The sequence below is a fragment of the Caretta caretta genome, chromosome 4, assembly GCF_965140235.1.
Source record: "Caretta caretta isolate rCarCar2 chromosome 4, rCarCar1.hap1, whole genome shotgun sequence".
Lineage (NCBI taxonomy): Eukaryota > Metazoa > Chordata > Testudines > Cheloniidae > Caretta > Caretta caretta.
Genome location: NC_134209.1, coordinates 64,858,230 through 64,880,612, shown reverse-complemented (window position 1 = coordinate 64,880,612; position 22,383 = coordinate 64,858,230). Strand labels below are relative to the sequence as shown.

Below are 22,383 nucleotides of genomic sequence, written 5' to 3'. Positions count from 1 at the left end.
TTAAGACCCTTGTAGTTCTTTTACAACCTGAGTATGTAGCTGTCATTTCAGAATAACCTGCCTCACTTATGTGCTACTAGAGGAGCACCTTTGGTTGTCTGTACGTAATATATCATTGGATAAATCCTGCATCAGCATGACTGCTCATAAATCATGCTGTCATCACTCTTTCTGATCATATGGAGCCAATACGAGCTTTCCCTATCCATTTCAAAAGAATGCAGAATAAACCATTCAAAGCAACCCTAGCACACATGGGTTTAAATGTTACAACTGGGTTTTGCTCAGTTCCAGCAATATTACTTAATAATGAACTATTCTGCGTCTCAGGCGATACGCATATGTGCATCAGTCAAAACACACTCTGGCAATACGTACGCATGCTACTGGGTGCCTGGTTACCTGAGGACATAAGTGTATGGGGAAACCATTAAAAATGTTATGAGTAATTTGGCAATTTTCCTCATAATGGACAATTCTTCATGTTACACCTGAGTTTACCTCCATACTCTCAAAAACCTGTGCGTTATATCATTTCTCATGAGATAAGAAACTCACAAATGCTTGGAACCAAAAATAAACATGATGGAAAAACCTCCTGGTAAAGAAATCAGTCCCATATATTATCTCTATTTAAATACTGAAAAATAACTTAAAATGATAGATGAAAGAGGAAGCCACTTTCTTACTAGTCACCTGATTGTTTATAAAAAAGGAACTGATGCTACATGAGAACAGTCATTGAGTTCCACAGTTGCTGAAGCTGTACTGGGCCCTGTGACCCTTACTGTGGTATCTTTGACTACAATTACATCTTATCAAGGAGAGAGCTGTTCGCCCCACCAATCCGCTGTGGAGAATGTGGCGCCCAGTCCAACTATATGCTTTTGAAGACAACGTTATCCCCACCTCCACCCCGAGTTTACTTTTTAAAGATAAATGGTAAAAAGAGGCAGCTAATTTTTTATCCCTTCAATCCCTTCTATCCTTTTGCAGAAACACATTTTGTGTCAGGTTTTTTTTTGTTAAATGTAAAATATTAAAATGATCCCGTACCTTCATCTGCTTGTGTCTTTTAGATTATAAACCCTTCAGAACAGGGATTGTCTCTTCTCTATGTTTGTACAGCCCCCAGCACACCATGCCCGAGTACCCAAACACAGCAATTGGGACTACCATAATACGTGTTTAAAAAAATGACCATACGGCACTACTATTCCTCAGCAAATACTCAATATTAGTTACCACAGCCTAAGTCTCATGGGAGTGGAAGCAGTGTGTACAGCAGAACTTTGCAGCAGCCAATCTAGACATGGGTTGAAAAGCTGGTTCTGTGCAGATGGCACCTCTGTGCTAACCCCCCCCCCCCCAACTCCAAATGTCTGAGTGTACATGTACATACTGTACATGCCTCATGGCAGGGCACAATTTCAGCTGTAGTGTGTTAGCCAAACACTGGTCCATGGAACACTTAAGGATAGTCTGTGGGAGAGCTCACTGGTTCTTCCTCCTTGTTCTTAGTGGCTACATTTAATTACACAAAAGCTAAAAAAAACCCATTGTTTTCCTCATAGTTGCCATAGGGATGTTATATGGTGGACAGTGAGCTAATCTACAGTATTAGTTTGAGAATCCCTGTGTACAGATGCACTTTATAACTTTTTAGCCTTTTATATTTGACTTTCCCAGGCACATAATGTCACTCCCTATTTGCTTATTTAAAAAAAAAAATGTAACAAAGAGCAGCAAATAAATATTCAAAATCCAGTAGTCCCAGTTACTTGGTTTATAATGTAACAATGTGATGTGAACAGACTTTGCAGGACATCAAGAAACCATCTTTTTGCAGGACATCAAGAAACCAGATCGTGATGATTGGGAGAATGGGTTGACAGCAATGGAGTGTGCCTTGCACCTGGAAAAGAATGTGAACCAGTCACTCCTTGATCTGCACAAGCTGGCAACTGACAAGAATGACCCTCATTTGTGTGACTTCATTGAAACTCACTGAAACTCATTGAAATTGTCTTGTGGGGTTGCTGTCTTAAAAAGATGTCACATGCCTGCCTCAGACTTTTCTTATACTGTAGACAAAATGGCTGAAAATACCTCAGCTCAGCAGTTTGTATAGGAAAAACAGGCGTTAATATAGTCAGACAAATTGTCAATTTGGGCCCAAGCCATCATGTTCCGAGCACCTTCGATTTCTACTCATCAGTGGGAGTAGAGGGCACTCAAGACTTTGGAGGATTGGTCCCTTAATGGGTAAATGTACACTTCAGGCCTGGTTCTAGGAGAAATGTATCAATGAATCCTGCACCAATTTTGCTAGACACTGTACATGGCTCCTGTTTAGTTTTATGTCTTGCGTATTATTATGAAATTCACTCCTCATGACTGATCTTCAGTGCAATGTGTTCTTTGTTTAATTCTTCCTGTCATATAATAAAACTAATAAAAATGACATTTCTAGTCCGGAAATCATAACGTTTGAAAGAATCACAACATTTTGTTGCTAATTTTAAAAAAGAATTTAAAAAATACTTGCTGGCTAAATGTCATGCTGTGTGTCTTTGCAATCTACATTTTTAGGAGCAATTAGTTACAATTGCTTAACAGAAATGTGGGGTCTTTCTCTCATTCTGTCTTAATACACTTTTAAAAAATACTCTGAAATGTAATTTTCTGACTAAAATACTTTTTTTTTTTGGTATTTTCCCAAATCATATTTGGAAATTCCTTTACCTCTGTTATAAGTGATTGAGCTGGGAGTTGTTCCTCATCTTATTGCTTCTCTTCATCCTTCAAACCCATTCAAACAGCTGTTCCTAAAGCTTTCGTGTTGTTTGGGGGGCTTCCCTGTTGTTCAGGAGTTGATGGGTCGTCTGTTGTCTGATTGAATATCTCTTTCCTAGGCTAAGGAAGAATTTTCAAGAATATCCATATCTGAACAAGAGCTCATGCAGATTCCACCCACAGTTTAGTTGGCAGAGAAACTAAATGGCTGCAGCTCATTTTCCCCATTCATGTGTTTCCTGTGCTACACAGGTTTTGAGTCAGTCTAGAGTACACAGGTTATTTTTCATAAATAACAAGATTTTGCCAGGACAGTCTCAATTATTTTCTATTTTTAAGCAGACCTCTTAGCTCCTGGGGCAAGTAAGACAGATAACTTGAACCATCCAGAAACAAGGGGGAGTACACTGCAAGGCTGTCTGTCAGATAGAAGCCCACATTTTGGTCGACTTGGTTGCAAGCCTACTAAGTGGCACAATCTGTAATGCTACATGAAACACTGGCAGATTATATGCTGAGCATTTATTCATGAGGTCCACTAGGTGGCATATTTTTAAAGAAATGTTGAAAATATATCCAAGATGATAAACATTGTGGAAAAGTTTTCAAAACAAGTCAACATACTACACATCAAATATTTTAACAAGCATGTATTTTGCTGTCTGGGTTAGTCCTGCTGTTTCTTCCTTGCAATGGAGGTTACTTCTTCAAGCAAACACTGTTTTAGGAATGCGTTGGTGTGTTTTAGGTTGTAGCATAATATCTAAACAGCACCAACTATTTTAATCAATCCTTTGAACTGAAACGCCTGTCATTCCCAATCTTCTGCAGCATCACAGAACTTTAAACACTGCAGTTTTCCTTTTCTAACAATTGAAATTGCTTAAGTGGTGTTTGAAGCAAAATGTGTGTAATTCAGGATGAAATGACACATCACCATACCTGGTTTTTATAATATATTATGCTTGCTTTAATTTCCACAGAATCAAAAATTATTCCTTTTCATATATCTACAGCATTGATAATTATTTGAAACAATTGTCCATGTGGTGTGGGGGGAAAAAACATTTCACTCCTTTGACTAGTAGCAAATACAGCCGTTGTAAAGAAAGGTATATTGGTTTTAATTACTTCCTTGAATTAGAAGCTTGAGGAGTACTGATTGCAATGTTAAATTGTGTAGAGCTTTTCAGTAGTAAGTATTGCCCTTCTGCCTCATATCTCACCACTAAAGTAGCAAATTGGTTTCTTAAATGTTTGATTTGACTGTTTATATTAAAAAGACAAAGATCCATGATATAAGAATGTAATCAAATGATTACAATGAAAAAACGCCAAGCATCTTTTTGTGTAGTCGTGCCTATCTTTAAACATTGATCAGATAACTCAGGATTAAGTTACATTAAATAAATTAGTTGATGGGTGGTCTTAACAAAAATTAATATGTAAGATAAAATCGAAGTGTAAAGGCAAATCGAATGAAATTAATTAACCTCCCACGCTGTTTAGAGAAGGATCCAATTTCAGCAGAAGCTAATGTTTTGAAAACATGACAGTTTTTGGCTTTCTTAGCAGGCAAATAGTTTGTGGGCATAAGGTATGACAAACCTGCACACATGTTTAGAAAAACCTTCTGGTTCACCTGAGGTTTCATGTAAAGCTTGACATGAAGGGTAGCGAGGTGTACAAGAATGAATGAGTAAATAACTCAATTTTTTTTTATCTAAAACCATGCAGCTGTGATCTGAGAAACCTGCAAAAGGTGGTGGGGCAGGTTTCTGCTGGTTGGTTAACTGATTCTTTCTAAAATCACACAGGCCCCCTAAAAGTCTGTCTGAGTGGTGGAATGAGAGCGTGTGGGTGCATGAGAAGATGTAATTGAGTCTGGACTAGAGGTTTGAGCATGACAATGTGAGGTAGGATTCTTGAGTTCTGTTCTCAGCTCCATTGTTGCTTGCTGTGTGACACCCAGCAAGTTATTTAGGTCAGTATTTTCAAACATAGGTGCCTTAGTTACATATTTACGCATACTTAGTTGCATTTACATATTCAGTCACATAATACATATTTAGTGATTTATTTAAGTGGGCTATTTTGGGACCCACTGGTACTCAGCACCTCTGAAAATCTGGTCAAAATTTGGCCTCCCCCCACCCCCCACTTTGTTTCCCCTCTGAATAATAGTGATAATATTTACTTCATCATTTGTATTAAGAGGATTAATTAATATTTCTAAAATGCTTTGAATTCTTCAGCTAGAAGGAGCTCAATAAGTACAAATTATTATTATGAATTGGCATAATATTGATTTTTATGGGATGAAAACTAGCCCTTAACCATAGTCCTCTTCTGTAGACAGAGTGGTGGGTAAGAAAAGGAGTGAGAGATACAAATGATTTAAATTCAGTCTCAGGATGGACAGTATGTCTGTTTGGAATATTATCTACCTTTGACATAGTATTAGACGCTTAGAGGTTTTATGTAGACAGGCTGTACTGTATTTTAAGTGACATCTCATCTGAAGGAAGCCGCACTGGCTTGCTATTGATTTACCCGCATAATGAACCTGCACTTACAATTTGACTGTTATAGATACTGTATGAACAGTCCCCAGGGGGTCACTTCAAGTTACATACCACTCTATTTTAATAAATGTGCATATTTTCTTCAAGAAGTGGAGTGCACACATTGTAACTTACTCTTTGGGATGAGTTTCATCCCTAAATGCATTTCTCCTGATGGACTAACCACCATCTGCCCAGCATTAAAGAAAACTAAATAGACATGAATGCAGTTCTGTGGATGTCAGAATACCTGTTTTGTGTAACAGATATGATTACTCAGGGATCACGAGTTTAATAAACAGCATGCAAAGAAGAGTCAAGCCTTTTCAGCTCATCACAAATATTTGGAAACGAGCTGTTGGTGAGGTACATACTCACCAGGAGCAGGAGGTTTTTACTAGCACACAAAGTTACAGTGCAAGCTCATACTGCAGAAGGACATGCCTAACACTTTAACTGGGGGAGATCCACTTCATTACAACCTGGCTGAAACAAAGCAAATAGCAGAAACTTTGCAGAATGAATCGGAACAAAAATATGCAATTGAATCACAATTTTTTCTGTCTAATGCATTCTCATTGTGCTTGTTGCCATGACCTCTAGGTCCCATTTCTAAAACTTGTGAGCAATGTTCATCTGAAAGAGTCAGATTTGCCATTTTGTCACAGATTTCACCATTTTCTAAATGGCTTTATTCTTGCTTGCTCATTTCTCATAGCAAAACAAGGCTTGGCCAATCCTATCACTGCAGAAAGGATTGTGTAAACAGAAGAGTCTTATGTTGTGCCTTATGATGGGGTTTATAAATCCCATGTTGAAACAGGGGAAAGGCTGGAGCACTGCTGGGGCCGCCCCTCGGCACTGCCAAGCATGTTCCTGGGGAAAGGGCCAGTATAAAGAAAGCTCCAGCAGCCCAGATTGGGGGAGAGGGTGAGGGGGCAGGAGAGAACCCATTTCCTGGAGGAACACTCCACTGCAATAGTAGAAAAAGAAGCTTTTACTGGGGAGGTCTGACCGTGAGACTTCCCTCCTCCACTTTAGACATTACCCAAGATGTAGGGAAAACTGTGTGCAGGGGCACCAGAGAGTTGCTTGCATCAGCCCCAAGACTCTGGGATTTGAAGCCAAGGACTATAACCCAATGATACCCATCCCCCATTTATTTTTTTTGTACTCTGAGCTATAGTTGTCCACTCTAACATTACTTAAACTTCAGTTTAATCATACAGACACTTTGAACATCACTTGGTGTCACAGTGAGTCTATAGAATGTAGAAATCAATAATTAATCATTAGTTGCAGAAACTATTAAATACTCAACAAAAATATAGAGATAAATTACAGTACAAAAATATACATTAAATTAGTGAACCTTTGACCCCAAAGTTTTGGTGTTGATTTGAAACAACTTTTGCAATATTCTAACTTTAGTTTCTGTGTCTAAATAAATAGAAATCAATATTTTTGTAAATATTGAGAAGAATCTTGTAACAAATTATTCCATATCTCTAAATAAAATAATTACAACACAATTTGACAATAGAAATTCAAAGTAAATGAAAATGCCATACTGTTCTTTCCAGTGAATTGGAACATGTATGGATGAAGGAAATGAACTTCAAGGGTCTGGAGTCATCCTGCTAGAAATCAGATTTAATATTAAAAGCCTATCAACAGCAATATTAGTTAAAAATATAATCCAGAATGGGTAGGTCAGCTGTGGTCAGTTGACAGTTTAGGATATGGAAACAACAGGGGCCTGGCCATAGTTAAAGATGCAAAACAGTTTCTCAATAACTCCCTGTTTTCAAAACCTCCCTGCTTTCTGAAATTTTCCATAGTTGGTGTCTCCCTGAAAAGGAATGTAGGTTTGTGTTTTTGGCTCTAAGGATTTGGTCTGTCCAGTTATGGTGATAGGGGTTATTCAAGTCTGGAGTTGGATCCAAACTTCTCCAGAGTTTGGTGTACAGGAATAGTGGTTTTGGGTCCACCCGTATTTGAAAGTTGAGTTTAATGGCAAAATGTTTACCCCTGCTTTGGTCCATTAAAATAACTGAACAGTAATACATAGAATACATAGTAATACATAGATAAAGGTGGATCCATTTCAGTGATCTCATGAAGACAGATGCTGGTTAGCCAGCTAGCTGGCTTACAGTTGTACCCAGCAACAATGTTAACTTTGGCTAATGATTTGGCTGCAGACATGATATGCCAAACTATGGTCAATAGCATTTAAATCAGAGGAACACATTTGTTATACAATCACTGTCTTCTCAAATATGTAACTAGCTAGAAATATTACTGTGTTTGCCAAATTCCTGTTCTACAACAGCAAGTAGTGTAGGAAAAGGTTGTAATGGCCCCGCATAGTGCAAGCATTGTGAGACTACTGTACACCACTATTACAGTTCTAGCAAAAACAAGAGCTACTTACTTCATGCCAAGTCATCTTGAATGTAGTCCCAAGGCAGGAATATGTCCAATCTGTACATGGAAAAAATGTAGTGTTAGTTTAGGAAGTTGCAACAGAACCTAGACTAGTGCTGGGTGAATACTTTGTAGTGAATAATTTATTTGATGATTTTCACCTCTCTTTGCAAATAGTCTGTGAACCTCTTAAGATAGTCTAATGTTGGAAATTATTCATTAAATACATACATACATTAATGACTTTGTCTGAAGATAGTTAGCAAACAGTTAATTGCAATGTTCATTAGGCAGTCAGCATTCAAACTTATTTTTTGACTGGATACAAAGATCACATGGCATCTTTCTATTCTCCAATTGGACAGACTTAATTCAAAGACTCTGGTTTCCAGTTTAAATACTCATGTTATCAAATTCAAAATTCACTTTCCATGAATATTCTTCAATATTTTCTTAAAAATTTCCTCTGTGAATCATTCCAGTCAGTAAACTCACCTTTGCTAGAATATTTGCAGAAAGTGAATGAGGGTCAGAAACACAGGTGTAGTGGATTCAATTAGAAATTTAAAGTTTTGTGTAAATTATTTTATAGCCCAGTGCTAATGTATTATTTATACAATTATTTTACAGCACTCAAATGTGAACAAAATGCATACCAGTACGAATGAGGAGACATGGTCTATGTACCAAAGAGTTTACAGTCTAATTTCCAACAGGACACAATGAAAAGGATGACGAAATGATAGGGAGAAGTAGTGGGCAGTAGAATACAGATTTCAGCAACTGCATGGATACAGCAAAGTCTAGGGCACAGCAGGGTAGAGCAAAATATAATTTTTTGCTTTTAAATACAATGATGAAGGTCCTTGACCCATTACTTGTAGTCATTGTGATTGAGACTTGCAAAGCCATCTAAGGGCTATCAATGCTCAATTTCCATTAACTTTAATGGGGAATTAATTTTGCTTTAATTTAATTGGGAATTGAACATTCATATCGCCTTTTGTCCTCTGGCAGAAATAGAAGGGATGAGGCCTTGTGGAGAAGCTCAGGAAGGATGTTCCATGGATGGGGGTGTGTCTAGAATGTACAGACAGTCATGAGAGAAGCAAATACATGAGTTTGAAAAATAATTCTAAAAATTCTAAATATTTTTCAAATTTGAGGATCCCAGTTTGCTTCACAAAGATGTTCTCTAGTCCAGCAGTTACTAAATTGTTGATGCTTTAACTAAAAATGGGGACTACATTTTATTTTGGAGTACAAAATAATGCCAGGTGGGCTTTGAAATATTTCCTTGTTTGATTTCCATTAATTTTGCATTTTTCACCATGCTCATACAATTTTTATTTAAAAAAACCCCGTCGTGATCAAATCGTAGCCTAATATTGATCAGCATATATGGAACATGTGAATTTCAGCTCTTGTGTTTTGTGCTCAGTGCCTGTGATCGTCTTCTCTGCTTGTTTAAAATTTCGCTTTTTAGCTTTTTTTATGCACAAAAAAATCTCACCCCAGCTCTTCAAGCTGTTTCCTTGGAAAGTCAGGGCTCAGTATTCTAACCTGGAAGTGAAAAGAGAGCATATGTTGAAAGATTTGAGAAAAATTGGCATAGAAAAGGATTACCCTGTTTCTTTCCCCCCCAGACCAAATGTTTCTGAAATGACGCCCCTGCTTGCAGTCCCCACCCAGGCAGCAGCTCTCCCAGATGAGGTAAGGGAAGTCACCCTCTAGCTGAGCCAGTAAGAACTGTGTTAAGCTTTTCTTTGTTGGAAGTCTCTTAACTACATCACACCTGGCTATATTTCAAAGATTAATGAACAGCGTCTTGTCAGATTTAATATATCGTACTGCTTTAGTTTACTTTGACGATGTAATCATAAATTCCCCAAGCCGTGAACTACACCTTTAGGACCTGCATGGAGTTCTAAGGAGAAGTAAAGAAACAAGAATGACCATAAAATGTGAAAAGTGCCAGTTTTAATAAAAAACCTGTAAATTTTCTAGGACATTAGGTTTCAAAAGAAGGATTACCCATAGACTAAACAGAGTGAAGTCATAAAAATTTAAAGACACCACAAAACATAACAAAAATAAGATCCCTTTTAGGTATGACAGAATACTAAAGTAAAGGAAATTTAGACTAAATTGTGCCACCCAAGAAGAGCCATTAATTAATCTAATGAGAAAATATGTTCCATTTCCATGGCCCTAAGCATGTCAGGAAGCATCTGACATTTTTAAAAGAAAAAAAAATAGCATTCACTACAGCAATCCAAAAATGTCCAGATTTTAGTTTGGCCATTCACACAGATACATCTTGAATGCAGGCTAAACAAGGGAGACAAAGAAAACAACACATTAAGTGTGCCAAATGTGTAATATAACATGAACAGATTTCTTGTTAGCCATCTTTATGCAATGGCATCTGATGCACAGCTTGCACACTCACCAATAGGTGAAAAAAACCTGTTATATCACACTAGCCGTATTACAGATGCAAAGGTATTTTTCACTCAAGATCAGCCTCTGCAATTATTTACTCATTTGCGTAACTTGAAGTACATAAGCAGTCCCCATTGAGGTCAATGAAACTACTCAGGTGTTTAAAGTTAAGCATGTGTGTAAAAAATTTGCAGGATTAAAAAACTAGCCCCTGTTTTCAGTGCCGGATAATGTTGTTCTTCCCTTTTCAAAAACAAAACACCTCCACCCCAAACTAAACCCCAAAGCCTACATATTGGGCTGAACTTCTCATTCTTTTCTTTGCCCAGAAATAAACTGTTTTAGGGTAATCTGAATTAAAAAAAAATTATTTCAGGCACAGTAGGAACTTGGGCCATTTTCTTTCATTTCTCATCAGTGGTATGTTGGCCAGTTGGTCCATGAAACAAGATCCAAAGAACCCCCAAGTGAAAGATCTTTCATCAGGAATCATTTGTAATTCCTTTCTTTGGAAGGGTGCATGTCCATGGCTGACATCAGGACTGATATGAAGCATGTCTTACAGACTTGTCCACCTTCTACAGACATGGTATTGCACTTAACACTATATTTGGTGAATTTCCAAACTGAATTCAACTGTGGTCCAGAAAAAAATTCACAAAATGACCCCAAAAGGCAATCAAGCCTTGGTACAGAGTGACTAATCCATGTCACCCTATATTTAACATTGCTCTGAGTCTTAATTATTTTATTAATTGTTCTATTAAAAATATCACTTAGAAGAGGCCCTGGTCAGTAGTGGGACACCATACAAGTAGATATGATCCCTGCTCTGAATAGTTTATAAGGTTGCCAATTTTGGTTGGCTGTATTCCTGGAGGTTTCATTGCATGATGTTATCTTTAATTAAAGATTAATCTTTAATTCCTGGAGACTCCAGTACAATCCTGGAGGGTTGGCAGCCCAAAGTGTTTACAATCTAATTTATGACAATGCACAGAAAATGAGTGTAAGAAACAGTAGGTAGATGGTAAGGGAGGATGAGAGTAATGATAAAATAATTTCACTTCTGTGTAGGTAAACTGTATGGGCAATGTTGGTTTAGAGTAATTTGAAATAAAAATAAATAAATAAAAACGATACAGCTGCAGCTCATTTTAGATTTAATTATTTGGCTGATTTCTTGTGAGTTTTGAAATTAAAAAGGGTATAGTGGCCTTTTGGATTAGTGCGGGGAAGGTATTCAGTGTGTAGGGGAAGTCTGGAAGAAAATGTGGAGTCATTTGTGGGAGAAGCAGACAAACAGGCATTCTAAGCTTGTGTCACTGAAGGAATGGGAAGATTATTATGGGCATACTTTTGGGCATACTCTGCTAACTGTGTGGTAAGATTAATGGTGAATAGACTGGTGGGGGCAAATGGGAGTAAATAGTGCAAGATGGACGTTGTGGAGAGGAAGAGAGGGTAGAATTTTCACAAGCACTCAGCATTGACCTAACTCTGCTCTCACTGAAATAAATGTTAAAACCCCAATGTCTTCAATGGGAGTGGAGCCAAGCTAGTCCATGGATGAACACTTTGAAATCTCACCAAAAGTGGGATGGAGGTGTGAGGTGGGGAGAGATTGGTGGGCTGGAGGGAGGATCTGGGAGAGGGATTCAAAGAAAGAGGTGATAATTTGAGAATACTCTAATACTGTACATGCATTTTTTTGAGTTAGTGACTTTGGTGACTTTCAAGGGTTTTGTGTTACACAAATAAATAAGATCTTTGTGTGTAGAAATCTAGATAGTCTGCAAAAGTGATTTATATTACTGAATAACTGATACACCTAGTCTGTTTTTGTCAAGAGCTTGATCCTTCAGGTTCAGCCTGGCTAATTGTCCTTCTTTTATTCTTTAGTTAGAGGTGGAATGGGCCTGCAGGCCTGGCAGCCTTTGTACAATGTCTTAGCACTACAAATTTAAAACATTGCATGTTTGGGGGCTATGTGCCCAAGGGTGCACTGTGGCCAAAAGAAAAGGAGTACTTGTGGCACCTTAGAGACTAACAAATTTATTTGAGCATAAGCTTTCGTGAGCTACAGCTCACTTCATCGTGCATTCAGTGGAAAATACAGTGGGTATTTGAGAAAGTGAAAGATTTAAATAGACACTGAGGCATATCAGAAAGTGTCAGGACCTGTTGTGCCCGGTCCAATGCCATCTTAAAGGCAAGGGGCTTGATAATATTGACTAACATTTATGTTTAGTAGAAATTTTCATCACAATATTACAAAGTGCTCTGCAAATTACAGTTTTGTGTGTGTGTATGTCTCCCTCTCTCTCTGTGTATATATTTATTTACGAATGAGTGACCTTTTGGATTAGTACATGGAAGGTATTCAGTGTTTGCCCAGAAGTAGCTCATGTAATTGGTTCATGTGCTGTAATGCTTTTTAACAATGCAGTAATTGTTTTCCCAACACAAGTGCATTTAAATAATCTTTCAGTGTTTCAAAGCAAATGCAGCTATATGGCACATGTGTATATTAAATTTTGGTGCATCTGACTGGTTACTACTGACTACCTGTTATACTTGCTGTGCAGTGAATGACGCAGGGATGACTCATTGGTTGCTACTTTCACATTGCCAGGATGGTTTAATACATGCAGTTCAGTGGGCATTGAATGAAGGAGGAAAGGTCTGTGTAGAACTTTGCAGAGATGGCAGAGAGAGACTTAAATCCCAGGTCAGAAGAATTAAGAAGTAAAATACCACCACTGTATGTAGTTCAGAGTTTAGTTTTATTGTTAGTAAAATGAGGTTAAAGTAACACAAAAGTCAGGAGGTTACAACTCCACCCTGCTCCAATATCAGCTGCAGCAGTCATGCAGGTACTGGAGAAGAACCATCTTGGGATGACTGTGGTTTGGAAACTGGAAGCTGTGATTTGCAGAGAATTTATTTTGCCCATTTTGGAGGCCATACTAGGAAAAGAACCGTACAGTGAGAGGGACAGACACATGTAAACTCTCTTTGTCTGGTTCTTAAGAAGAGGCAACATTGAGCCTAACACTAGCAATTTCCAGACACCCAAGATAGCAGCAGCTTCCAGATTTGTAAAATGTATGTCACTCATGAAAGTAAAATGAAGATATATATTTTAGAATTAAGATTTCCTTGAGGATTTCCGCAAAAAGAAAAGAAGACTTGTGGCACCTTAGAGATGAACAAATTTATTTGAGCATAAGCTTTCGTGAGCTACAGCTCACTTCATTGGATGCATGCAGTGGAAAATACAATGGGGAGATTTATATACACAGAGAACATGAAACAGTGGGTGTTACCATACACACGGTAACGAGAGTGATCAGGTAAGGTGAGCTATTGTTTCATGTTCTCTGTGTATATAAATCTCCCCACTGTATTTTCCACTGCATGCATCCGATGAAGTGAGCTGTAGCTCACGAAAGCTTATGCTCAAATAAATTTGTTAATCTCGAAGGTGCCACAAGTCCTCCTTTTCTTTTTGCTGATACAGACTAATATGGCTGCTACTCTGAAACTTGAGGATTTCCATTCCCTTTAACCATAAATTGTCATATTATTCCCACTAGTACATATTTCTGTAGTACTCCAAACCCACTTTCCTCCTAATAAATGATTAGTGTCCTTCTTCATTTATAGTTTTGGCTTCACCCATCACAAGACTGACAGGGCAGGTAGAACACATTGCATTGTGACGGGGGGTTGAACGGTGACATTTCAATGAACTATACATGTTCATTATTGTCTTAATTTTTTAAAATGTGCCTTTGTCAAGCACATTAACAGGGTGCATCTAATCCTGTTGTTAGCTAGTTCCTGATGAAAAGTCTTAAAATAAATTCAGCGTGTTGTTGATAATGACCTCATGTAACTAAGAGGAGGAGAACCAAGAATTCCAGGAGCAGGTCAGCAACTGCACCATGTCCACCACTGCTTTCCAAATATTCTGATTTAAGAAAGCCAAGAGTAGGGTTCTGGCACTAGCAAAACTATTGTACTGGAATGAACTTTCTACTAAGACATGACTTGTTAGGTTCACATTCTGAAATGCTAAAATTTCAAGTGAGGGGCTAAGGAAGCAATCTGATAAAGTGGGGGTGGAGAGACGGAAACCTTGCCAACATTCATGCTGAAAATTCTTTGTCTGCACCAGAGCTGGAGTACATTCTAGACAATATGTCCATATTCAGATGTCAAAAAGTCTATTCAGCCAGAAGCTGACAGGATCACCACTTTGGATTTGAAAGACAAACTGTAAGTAACTGGTCAGCAGAAGTCTCAGCTTAGCTAGTCAACAGGACACTGGGATACTACTCTTTATCCTGAAACTCCTCCCCAATATCACATCAAGGTCTCTTTACAGCAGCTAGAGCCCTCTCTGCATACCACCAATAGGTCAGCAGATATTCACATTTGCTTATATCATAGTTCAGCAATTTCTATTTTTTTAATTCAAATTTTTGGAAGGAAGTGTGTAATTCACCGCTGCAGGTGGAATAAACTTAAAAACACTAGCATCAGAAGGCTGTTGTTTTAAATTGAAGTCAATTTACTTTGGCAGTGATATGGACAAAGCTTGCAAATACATTATTTACAGTAGCATTTTATGTGATCTAGTACAGAGGAATTACTCTGAAAAAGACCACTTGTCCAGTCTTAGATTTCTACTGTTGTCAAATTGTCCAGCAATAACTATTCCAAACAACAATCAAGCCACCTCAATATTCGTTTCCCAGTAGCCATTGCAACAAACAGTAGTTAGGGTTCTGTTTCACCAATCTTCTCAACTGTTAATATGAACTGTATTTTTCTGTTCTGAAGAATTTAGTAACATAAAGGTTGACACTAAAGATCTCTCATTCGCTCATTTCTTCTGCTAGATGAAGTGTGTGCAAAGTAGTCACTGAATAGATCTTGATAGATATACCCAAGCATCATAGCTGGGGTGTTGTGAACAACAAAACTAGTAGTGCTTTCTCTGCCTGTTATCTGTTGAGAAGATGCATGAAAGTACTCGTGTAACAAGGGCTTTCAATGCACTGGTGCCTTTGTCCGAGGCAAATATTTAAACTGTATCTATTTAAGGGGTGTTAATTCTTTCAGTAGACAATGTACATGAAGTGCAGAATTTTAGCCCTATTGCACAGGCTTTCTGTTAAAGTCACAGAGAGGGGGAGAAGCCCTCTGTCCTGAAATGTCATTCATAATGCTCCTTCCTACTATCAAGGAATGAGAGATTAACATTCCTGCCTCAAGTACGGGGGCGGGTGGGGGTGGGGGGGAAGAAGGGTCAGCTAAGTCGTATGGATCATATTTATGCATATTTGAAATGAATCGTGTCTCTTGGACACTGATGGGCCCTTTGGAAAATCTGACCCTCATTTAGGTGCCCAAAAGGGAACTGAATGCATTTGAAAATCTGGCCCCACATCCCCCTTATCAGCATTAGCAAGATGTCTTCAGTTTAGCTGCCTAATTACAACTATTTCATGGGTCTAGGTTTATTTTTTTTATAGAGGCCTTCTCAGCATGCCCCCACTGAAGTCAGTGGTAAAGCCCCCATTGAGTTCAGTGGAGTCAGGATTTTACCTGGGGTGTCCAGGATCTGAAATATTATAAAATGGGACTGTTCCTCTGCCAGACAGTAAGTGTTTTGTCTTGCTTCCCATCCCCAGCACCGGGCTTGTTCCACCATCCCTTTCAGAATGAAGTGACTTTTAAGCAGCTCTTCGGCTTCTCTTACAGGTCCAGTAGGCAGAACAATAAACTCCTTATAAATTATCTGCTTCTGCTGCTGGGATCAAATAAAAACAGGCATCCTACATATGTCTTAGTACACTCAAAATAAAGGGGGAGTTTGTGGGCTTGTCATAAGGGGGAAAAAAATCAAGACTAACCCAATTTGTTAATTTTCACCCCAGTAGGAACCTACAGGAACACCTAGGTCTAGGGAAATATGCAAAACTCACCCAGTGTGAAGGAACTGCCAGTTCTCTAGCAAAAGGGATGAAGGAAAATAACTTGGTGCTTTATATGCCACTGTCTTCCATCTCATCCTTTGTCTGTTTGGACTGTAGGGTCTTTAGGGGTAGGGACTGTCTCTTATTATGTGTGTGTACAGTGCCTAGCATAATGTGAACATGATTTCAGTTGGGGCTATACTGATGATAATACAAATTAATAAAACAAAGACCAATTATTCCACATAAACCAACCATTTTCAGTCCTGAGCCTGTAGTTCTTTTTGGCAACATTCCCTTCAGAATTGAAGAGGAGTTCTGCCTCCATAAGTTGTCTAAGATTTGGCTTTTCAACAGCCACAAATATTTTTAAAGATAGAAATTACAACACACATGATTACAAACAATGCTTTTAATACTTTGTGCAGAGCCATTCCAAACATTTTACTCTGTTCTTACAACAATAATCTCTGCAAACATTTAAATGATTCCACATTAAGTGCTACCCATAGAGTATATCCATATAAGGATATACACAGTTTGAAATGTACACAGTTTGAAACCCGCTGTCTATATATGAATGAGGTGATCCCATGCAAAATGGGGAAAAAAAAAAGTCAAACGCCAAAATACCACAAATCTGCATATGACACGTAGTAATAGATAAGACGTGAAAACTAACCTTATCAGGAATAATTTCAGCAGAGATCAGTAACAACAAATAAATTTCTAGTCCTAGCATTCATTTTATTAGGCATTTCAACCTGTATAATCTGAGATAAATTATAATTCTGGACTAATAACGGAAGTGAAGGGCCAACAATACTGGGTTCTATTAGATTACAGTGATTTGATTTTTTTTATCTCATAGTAAACACCATGTAATTCGAAGTGTACTCATGCCTAACTTCATAAACAAAAAGCCATACTGTAACAAAATATGTAGAATAAATACAAAGAATGCATTTCTTTTAGCATGTTTTGTAGGCATTAATGTATCATTCTGTTATGGTACATAAACAGTTACAGCAGCTTAGTATGACTCCTGTACATTATAAAAGTATTTTAATTTCTGATAGGGTAGTGGGTTTATTTTTCAAGTCAATTCAATTGTATTAAATCCCCTATGACATATGTCTTTTGCAAATACAAAAGAATCCATACACAACCTAAACCAACATCAGCATCCATATAAAAAATTAAAATGCCAATCAGAACTGAATAAGGGCAAAAATTGCTACAGATTTGACTACTACTAAAAAAAAGTCCAAAAAATGCTATCTTTTGAGTTGGTAATAAAATAATTTTTTTATATAAAAGAGGTAAAATCCAGTGTGTTCTGGAAAATTCTACAGTCCAAAAGATAATGAGGTAGATCTTCCAATGCTTCAAATTTACATGGGAAAAAATGAAGACGTGAAGGAACTTTTCCATAACTATTTTAAAGATAGCAGTTCCCCTGGGTTGGAATCTTAACTGAATATTTGCCTTCCATAACAGAATTTGATAACTCGTACAAATACATTTCAAAACCATGTCCTGTCTTCAAAGAAGAAAACCAAAAGGCAAATTTAGAATCATGAATCATAGCCAGATCTTCTTGTTAGGTAATATCTGTCAGTTCTCTGTTTGAGTAGTTGATTATGTCGATTAAAAGATATTGACAATAAATGAGAAATAGAAATACCCAACCTAGTTATAATAAATTGGAGGGTCTTTTACCATGAAAATAAGGAGTACGCTGGTGGTTCCTCCATCTCCTGAAGACAAAAATGGGGCAATCTATAATCTGGAAAAGTACAAATCTTAGACCAATATTTAAGAAAAGCATTATAAGCTCTACTAAAATGCCTCACCTTGGCATATAAAAAGAAGGTGAGGTAGAATTTAGGAGAATTAAGTGTCCTCAAAAATGTATTGAAAGATCTCTAAGGCTAAAATTTGTCCCCTAAGTCAAACTTCAGCTCCATAGAGTATCTGAGAAATTATTTTTGCATTAAAAATGCTTAGCACTCGGGCAACTCTGTTCCCGTCATTTGAGCGGGTAAAACAGAGAACCCCTTGAGCAGAGCTATGGTCCCTTTATTTTAAGTCTTTATGGTAAGGGGACCAGTGGCCAGAATGATAAAACTTTATCCCTGAATAAGTAAAAACAGAGACTTGTTCTACAGGATGGCCTTCTATCATCCGCTCAATTTGCGGAGGGTAGTTTCCAAAAATCATGACCTTGGTCTCCTTATAATTGAGAACCAGGTCTTTAGAGTTACAATAGGAGGAAAAATGAGATGATAACCAGTAGAGGCCTCTTGGAGTTTGATATAAAACAATCTATATATTGTAGAATTATTTTAATTTCCTACAGGGTAATGGGTTTATTAGATGTACCTTGATACTTTTCACCAAGATTGCTGGCCCATTTTAGTCACTTTAGTATCATTTGTCTTTATTAATGTATTCCATTTAAAAACTATATAATCTACTGTTTGTGCATCTGTATGTACATTACTATTTCTCAGTCCAAGCATTCATAGGGGATATAGATAAAGAGTAATGTACATGCTCTATCTTATAGGGGTGTGTGTGTATATATATATATACACACACATAAGAAGCAATAGGTATCTCTGAACTGTGAATTAAAAGGTTGGAAATCACTAGACTGCCTGGGATATGTTTCTGTCACTTTTTTGAGTTTCAAATTTATATTAAATTCATAGATGTGAAATAGCCTTTTATAGTTTGATTTGTCCATTTCCTTTTCTCTCTGCCTCCTTGTACTGGAGTGATCAAGGTCTTCAGTCACAATTAAAAGCTGCAGCTGCACTAACAATCTTATATTTTAGCACAGACACTTTGCTCCAATTCAGATGTGTCTACACCTTTCGTTAGCTCTTTACTGCTCCACGGGCATTCTGTTTCTAACTTTCATTTAAAATCACTAAACACACACAACACACACACACACACACACACACACAGAGAAAGAAAAGGAGTACTTGTGACACCTTAGAGACTAACCAATTTATTTGAACATAAGCTTTCGTGAGCTACAGCTCACTTCAAAGCTTATGCTCAAATAAATTGGTTAGTCTCTAAGGTGCCACAAGTACTCCTTTTCTTTTTGCGAATACAGACTAACACGGCTGTTACTCTGAAACACACACACACAGGTTATTACTTCTCTGTCATTGAAAGTTAAAGCATCTTGAAGGCTATATCTGCACCTGTCATAGTGAAGACCCTAAAAACACTCTCCTGAGTAAGGTTTTGCAAGGTTTGGCCCTTTCTTTTGAAACTATAGGAGGCAAATTCTACTCTCAGGCGCAAGTATGTCTTTTGGTGCAGTGAAAGTGGCCTATATATCTGTCTGAAGGCTGCATTTAGCGATAATCAGCGGTTGTGATACCTCTCCTCTGTTACAAATCTTTTTGACATCACAACATTTCAGTTTTCTTATACTGTATGTCTATAGGTTTGCCCCTGCTCCCATTGACATCAATAGCACAACTTGCATGATGTCAGAGTGTGCAAGATAAGGCCCTTAGAATTCTGTGCCTAACTGTAGTGAACTCTAGGGTCCTGATTCCACTCTGGGGTAAACTGTGAGAAACTCAGTTGAACTGAATGGACACAGACTGAAGTAAAACCAGTGTGAGAGAAGAACCAGGGTACTTAAGGAGGCCTGATTCCTCTTCTGCTTATACTGGTGTAAATGAGGAGTAGCTCCACTGAAGTGAATATTGAAGTCTCATACTGGTCTTTCATTGATGTAAGATCAATAGGAGAGTGGAATAAGGTCTCGTTAACAAAGTGTAATAAGTGTCAACATCATTGCTAAATGATAAACTTAAAATACCAGAAACTAGTGGCAGATCAAAATCAGAATCATGTGTATAACTGCCTCATCCCAAAGCTTTGGGAGTTCAGACATAATGGGACTCAGACTAAATGGAGGAGTGGTACAGATTCTGGAAGACAAATACCACCCAGGAGGTTTTGCAAAACCAAAACTGTGTCCTACTTTTGTCCAGTTCTATCAGAAATGTACATAGGATGTAGGCATGCCATTAAACATGAAATCAAACCAGCCCTTCCCCCAAAACAAACCAGCCCAACTCTGCTGGCCATTTTAAAGGTTCTATCACATTTACATATGTTATATTTTTACAGAAGAGTGAAACCAGGAGCTGATCTCCAAGTTAGAATTTTTTTTGTTAAAAAAAAACAACTCCTCCAAACCCTTTGCCATAATTAATTTGGTTAGAAACCTGCAAATAAATGGCAGACTTAGTGCAGCACAATTTGAAGGAAGTGGCTGTAAAGGAAAGAAAGAGAGAGAGAGAGAGAGTGCTAAATGTGTCGGTCAAAAGAGAAAAAAGTAGAGTCAGGAGAGGCTTATTAGGAGGACAGGGATTGAAAAGATGAGTTACAATGATGACAACGTATTCTTGGTAAGTTTGCAATTCCTTTCACGGGTTCTGCTGTTATTGGCAAACCACACAAGCCTCATTCATCTGGGCACATTTATTCCTAGCTTAATCCCCATGAAATCAGAGATGAATTTGGCCTGTGGTGTTTAGGATGTCATCAGAAGCCCTTGATGGACTTATGGCCTAGCAATATACAGTTGCATATACATAATTCTCTATGTAAAATTCATGTGTTATATATTATAAAAGAAATGAAAGGTAGCTGTTAATTCCAAGGCTTATAAATATGTCAGTGGGTTTTCATAACTTCTTAATAAATTACAAGAACAAACTCAAGTGGTTTATGATGTCACCAGACCCACATGCTGCACTGTACTTATAATTAAGTAGTGTACCTTGCAGGTTTCTTCTGGTTTTCTTTTTAACAGAATAGATACAGCCCATTTGTTCTTTGCACTGATATCTTCATTGCTTCCTCTCTTCCATATTCTCTTTTAACCACTTTTTTGTCCCAAGTTCTTCCTCTACTTAAGAACAAAAATGTATATATCTCTAAACTAAAAAGAACAATTGCTGCAGCAGCTATTTTTAATTAGAGATGGGGCTGAAGTAAAATCAAATATCCAAAGTTGAGCAAAGCTCAGATTTTATCCGAATCCTAACCGTGTGGCTGCCCACCCTCCCACATCACTAATGGTAGTGCTGGTTAAAAAAAATGGGGAAATGATGATATAATTAAAAAATTTATATTTGTTTCCCCTTTGATCTGTGCTTTACAGTTAGCATCCATGTCTGTTTTTAATAGTGCTTCAGTGTTTGATCACAAAAACTAGACACAGAGCAGGCTAAACCTTGTAAATAAGATTTAAAAGTAACAAACCACTTTTACAGCGCTATTTAACACCACTGATAGAAGGAAGGGAAAAATGTAAGCTCTTACTTCGTAAGCTGCAATTTAGAAATGCCATGTCACCTACACAGAGCCAAATTCCGATCTCAGATGGTTTATTAATTAGCTGTATTAGTTTGTGGTCAGTTTTGGTATATATTGGTCTAGTGACAAGTGATTTTTGGCTGCCTCAATTTTTGAGTGCCAAAATTAGATACCTTAAAGTGTGGGTGCTCAGAACCTCCTGAAAATCATGCTTCGGTAAGGATGCTCAAACTGGGCACTCAAAATCATTGGTCTCTTTTGAAATCAGAGGCCATTATATTTGGTTTGCATTTAATTTTCCAAAGAAGAGAGAAGATGTAATAATAGCCAGTGATGTCTGGAAACTGACTCCTACCATGTGACTAGGAGGTCTCTAATTTTATAATCCTGAACCAAGCTATGTACCTGGGGCCAAGAAATACAGACCATTCTCTTACCAGCACTCTGGTGTGTCACACCCTTATTAAGTTATGTATAATACATCATTTAGTGGTATATTTAGTAAAATTTAGCTAAAAGTGTAGTGTGACACGTCAATATTGAACTCTGCTATTAACGAGAGCTGATCCAAAAAAAGATTAAGTATATTTCATGAAAAGCTTGATTTTATGTGATTAAAGAGTTTCATAACTTCATTTTTTGACAAAAATAATTTTGAACTAAATCTTTTGAAAAAATTTAATTTTGGGGGAGGGTAGTTATATCAACATTTTTTGTTTTAAATTTTCATCAAAAATGGCAAATTTCAAATAAACATACTTTTACAAAACATTTTGATTTACTTGAAACATATT

General features: G+C 37.5%; 1 protein-coding gene across 2 annotated transcripts in view; it reads left to right on the top strand.

Moving 5' to 3' along the window:
• The window catches only part of ANAPC10 (anaphase promoting complex subunit 10), a 207,544-nt gene that overhangs the window by 140,002 nt on the left and 45,159 nt on the right, over nt 1-22,383 (top strand). The window contains exon 5 of one of the 2 annotated variants that reach the window (XM_075127718.1): nt 1,850-2,481. The exons of the other annotated variant lie outside the window; for it this stretch is intronic. Coding sequence (XP_074983819.1) covers nt 1,850-2,011 — 162 coding nt within the window. The 3' untranslated portion in view covers nt 2,012-2,481. Of the gene's footprint in view, nt 1-1,849; nt 2,482-22,383 lie in introns of those variants that run through there. 2 annotated transcript variants of the gene reach the window in all.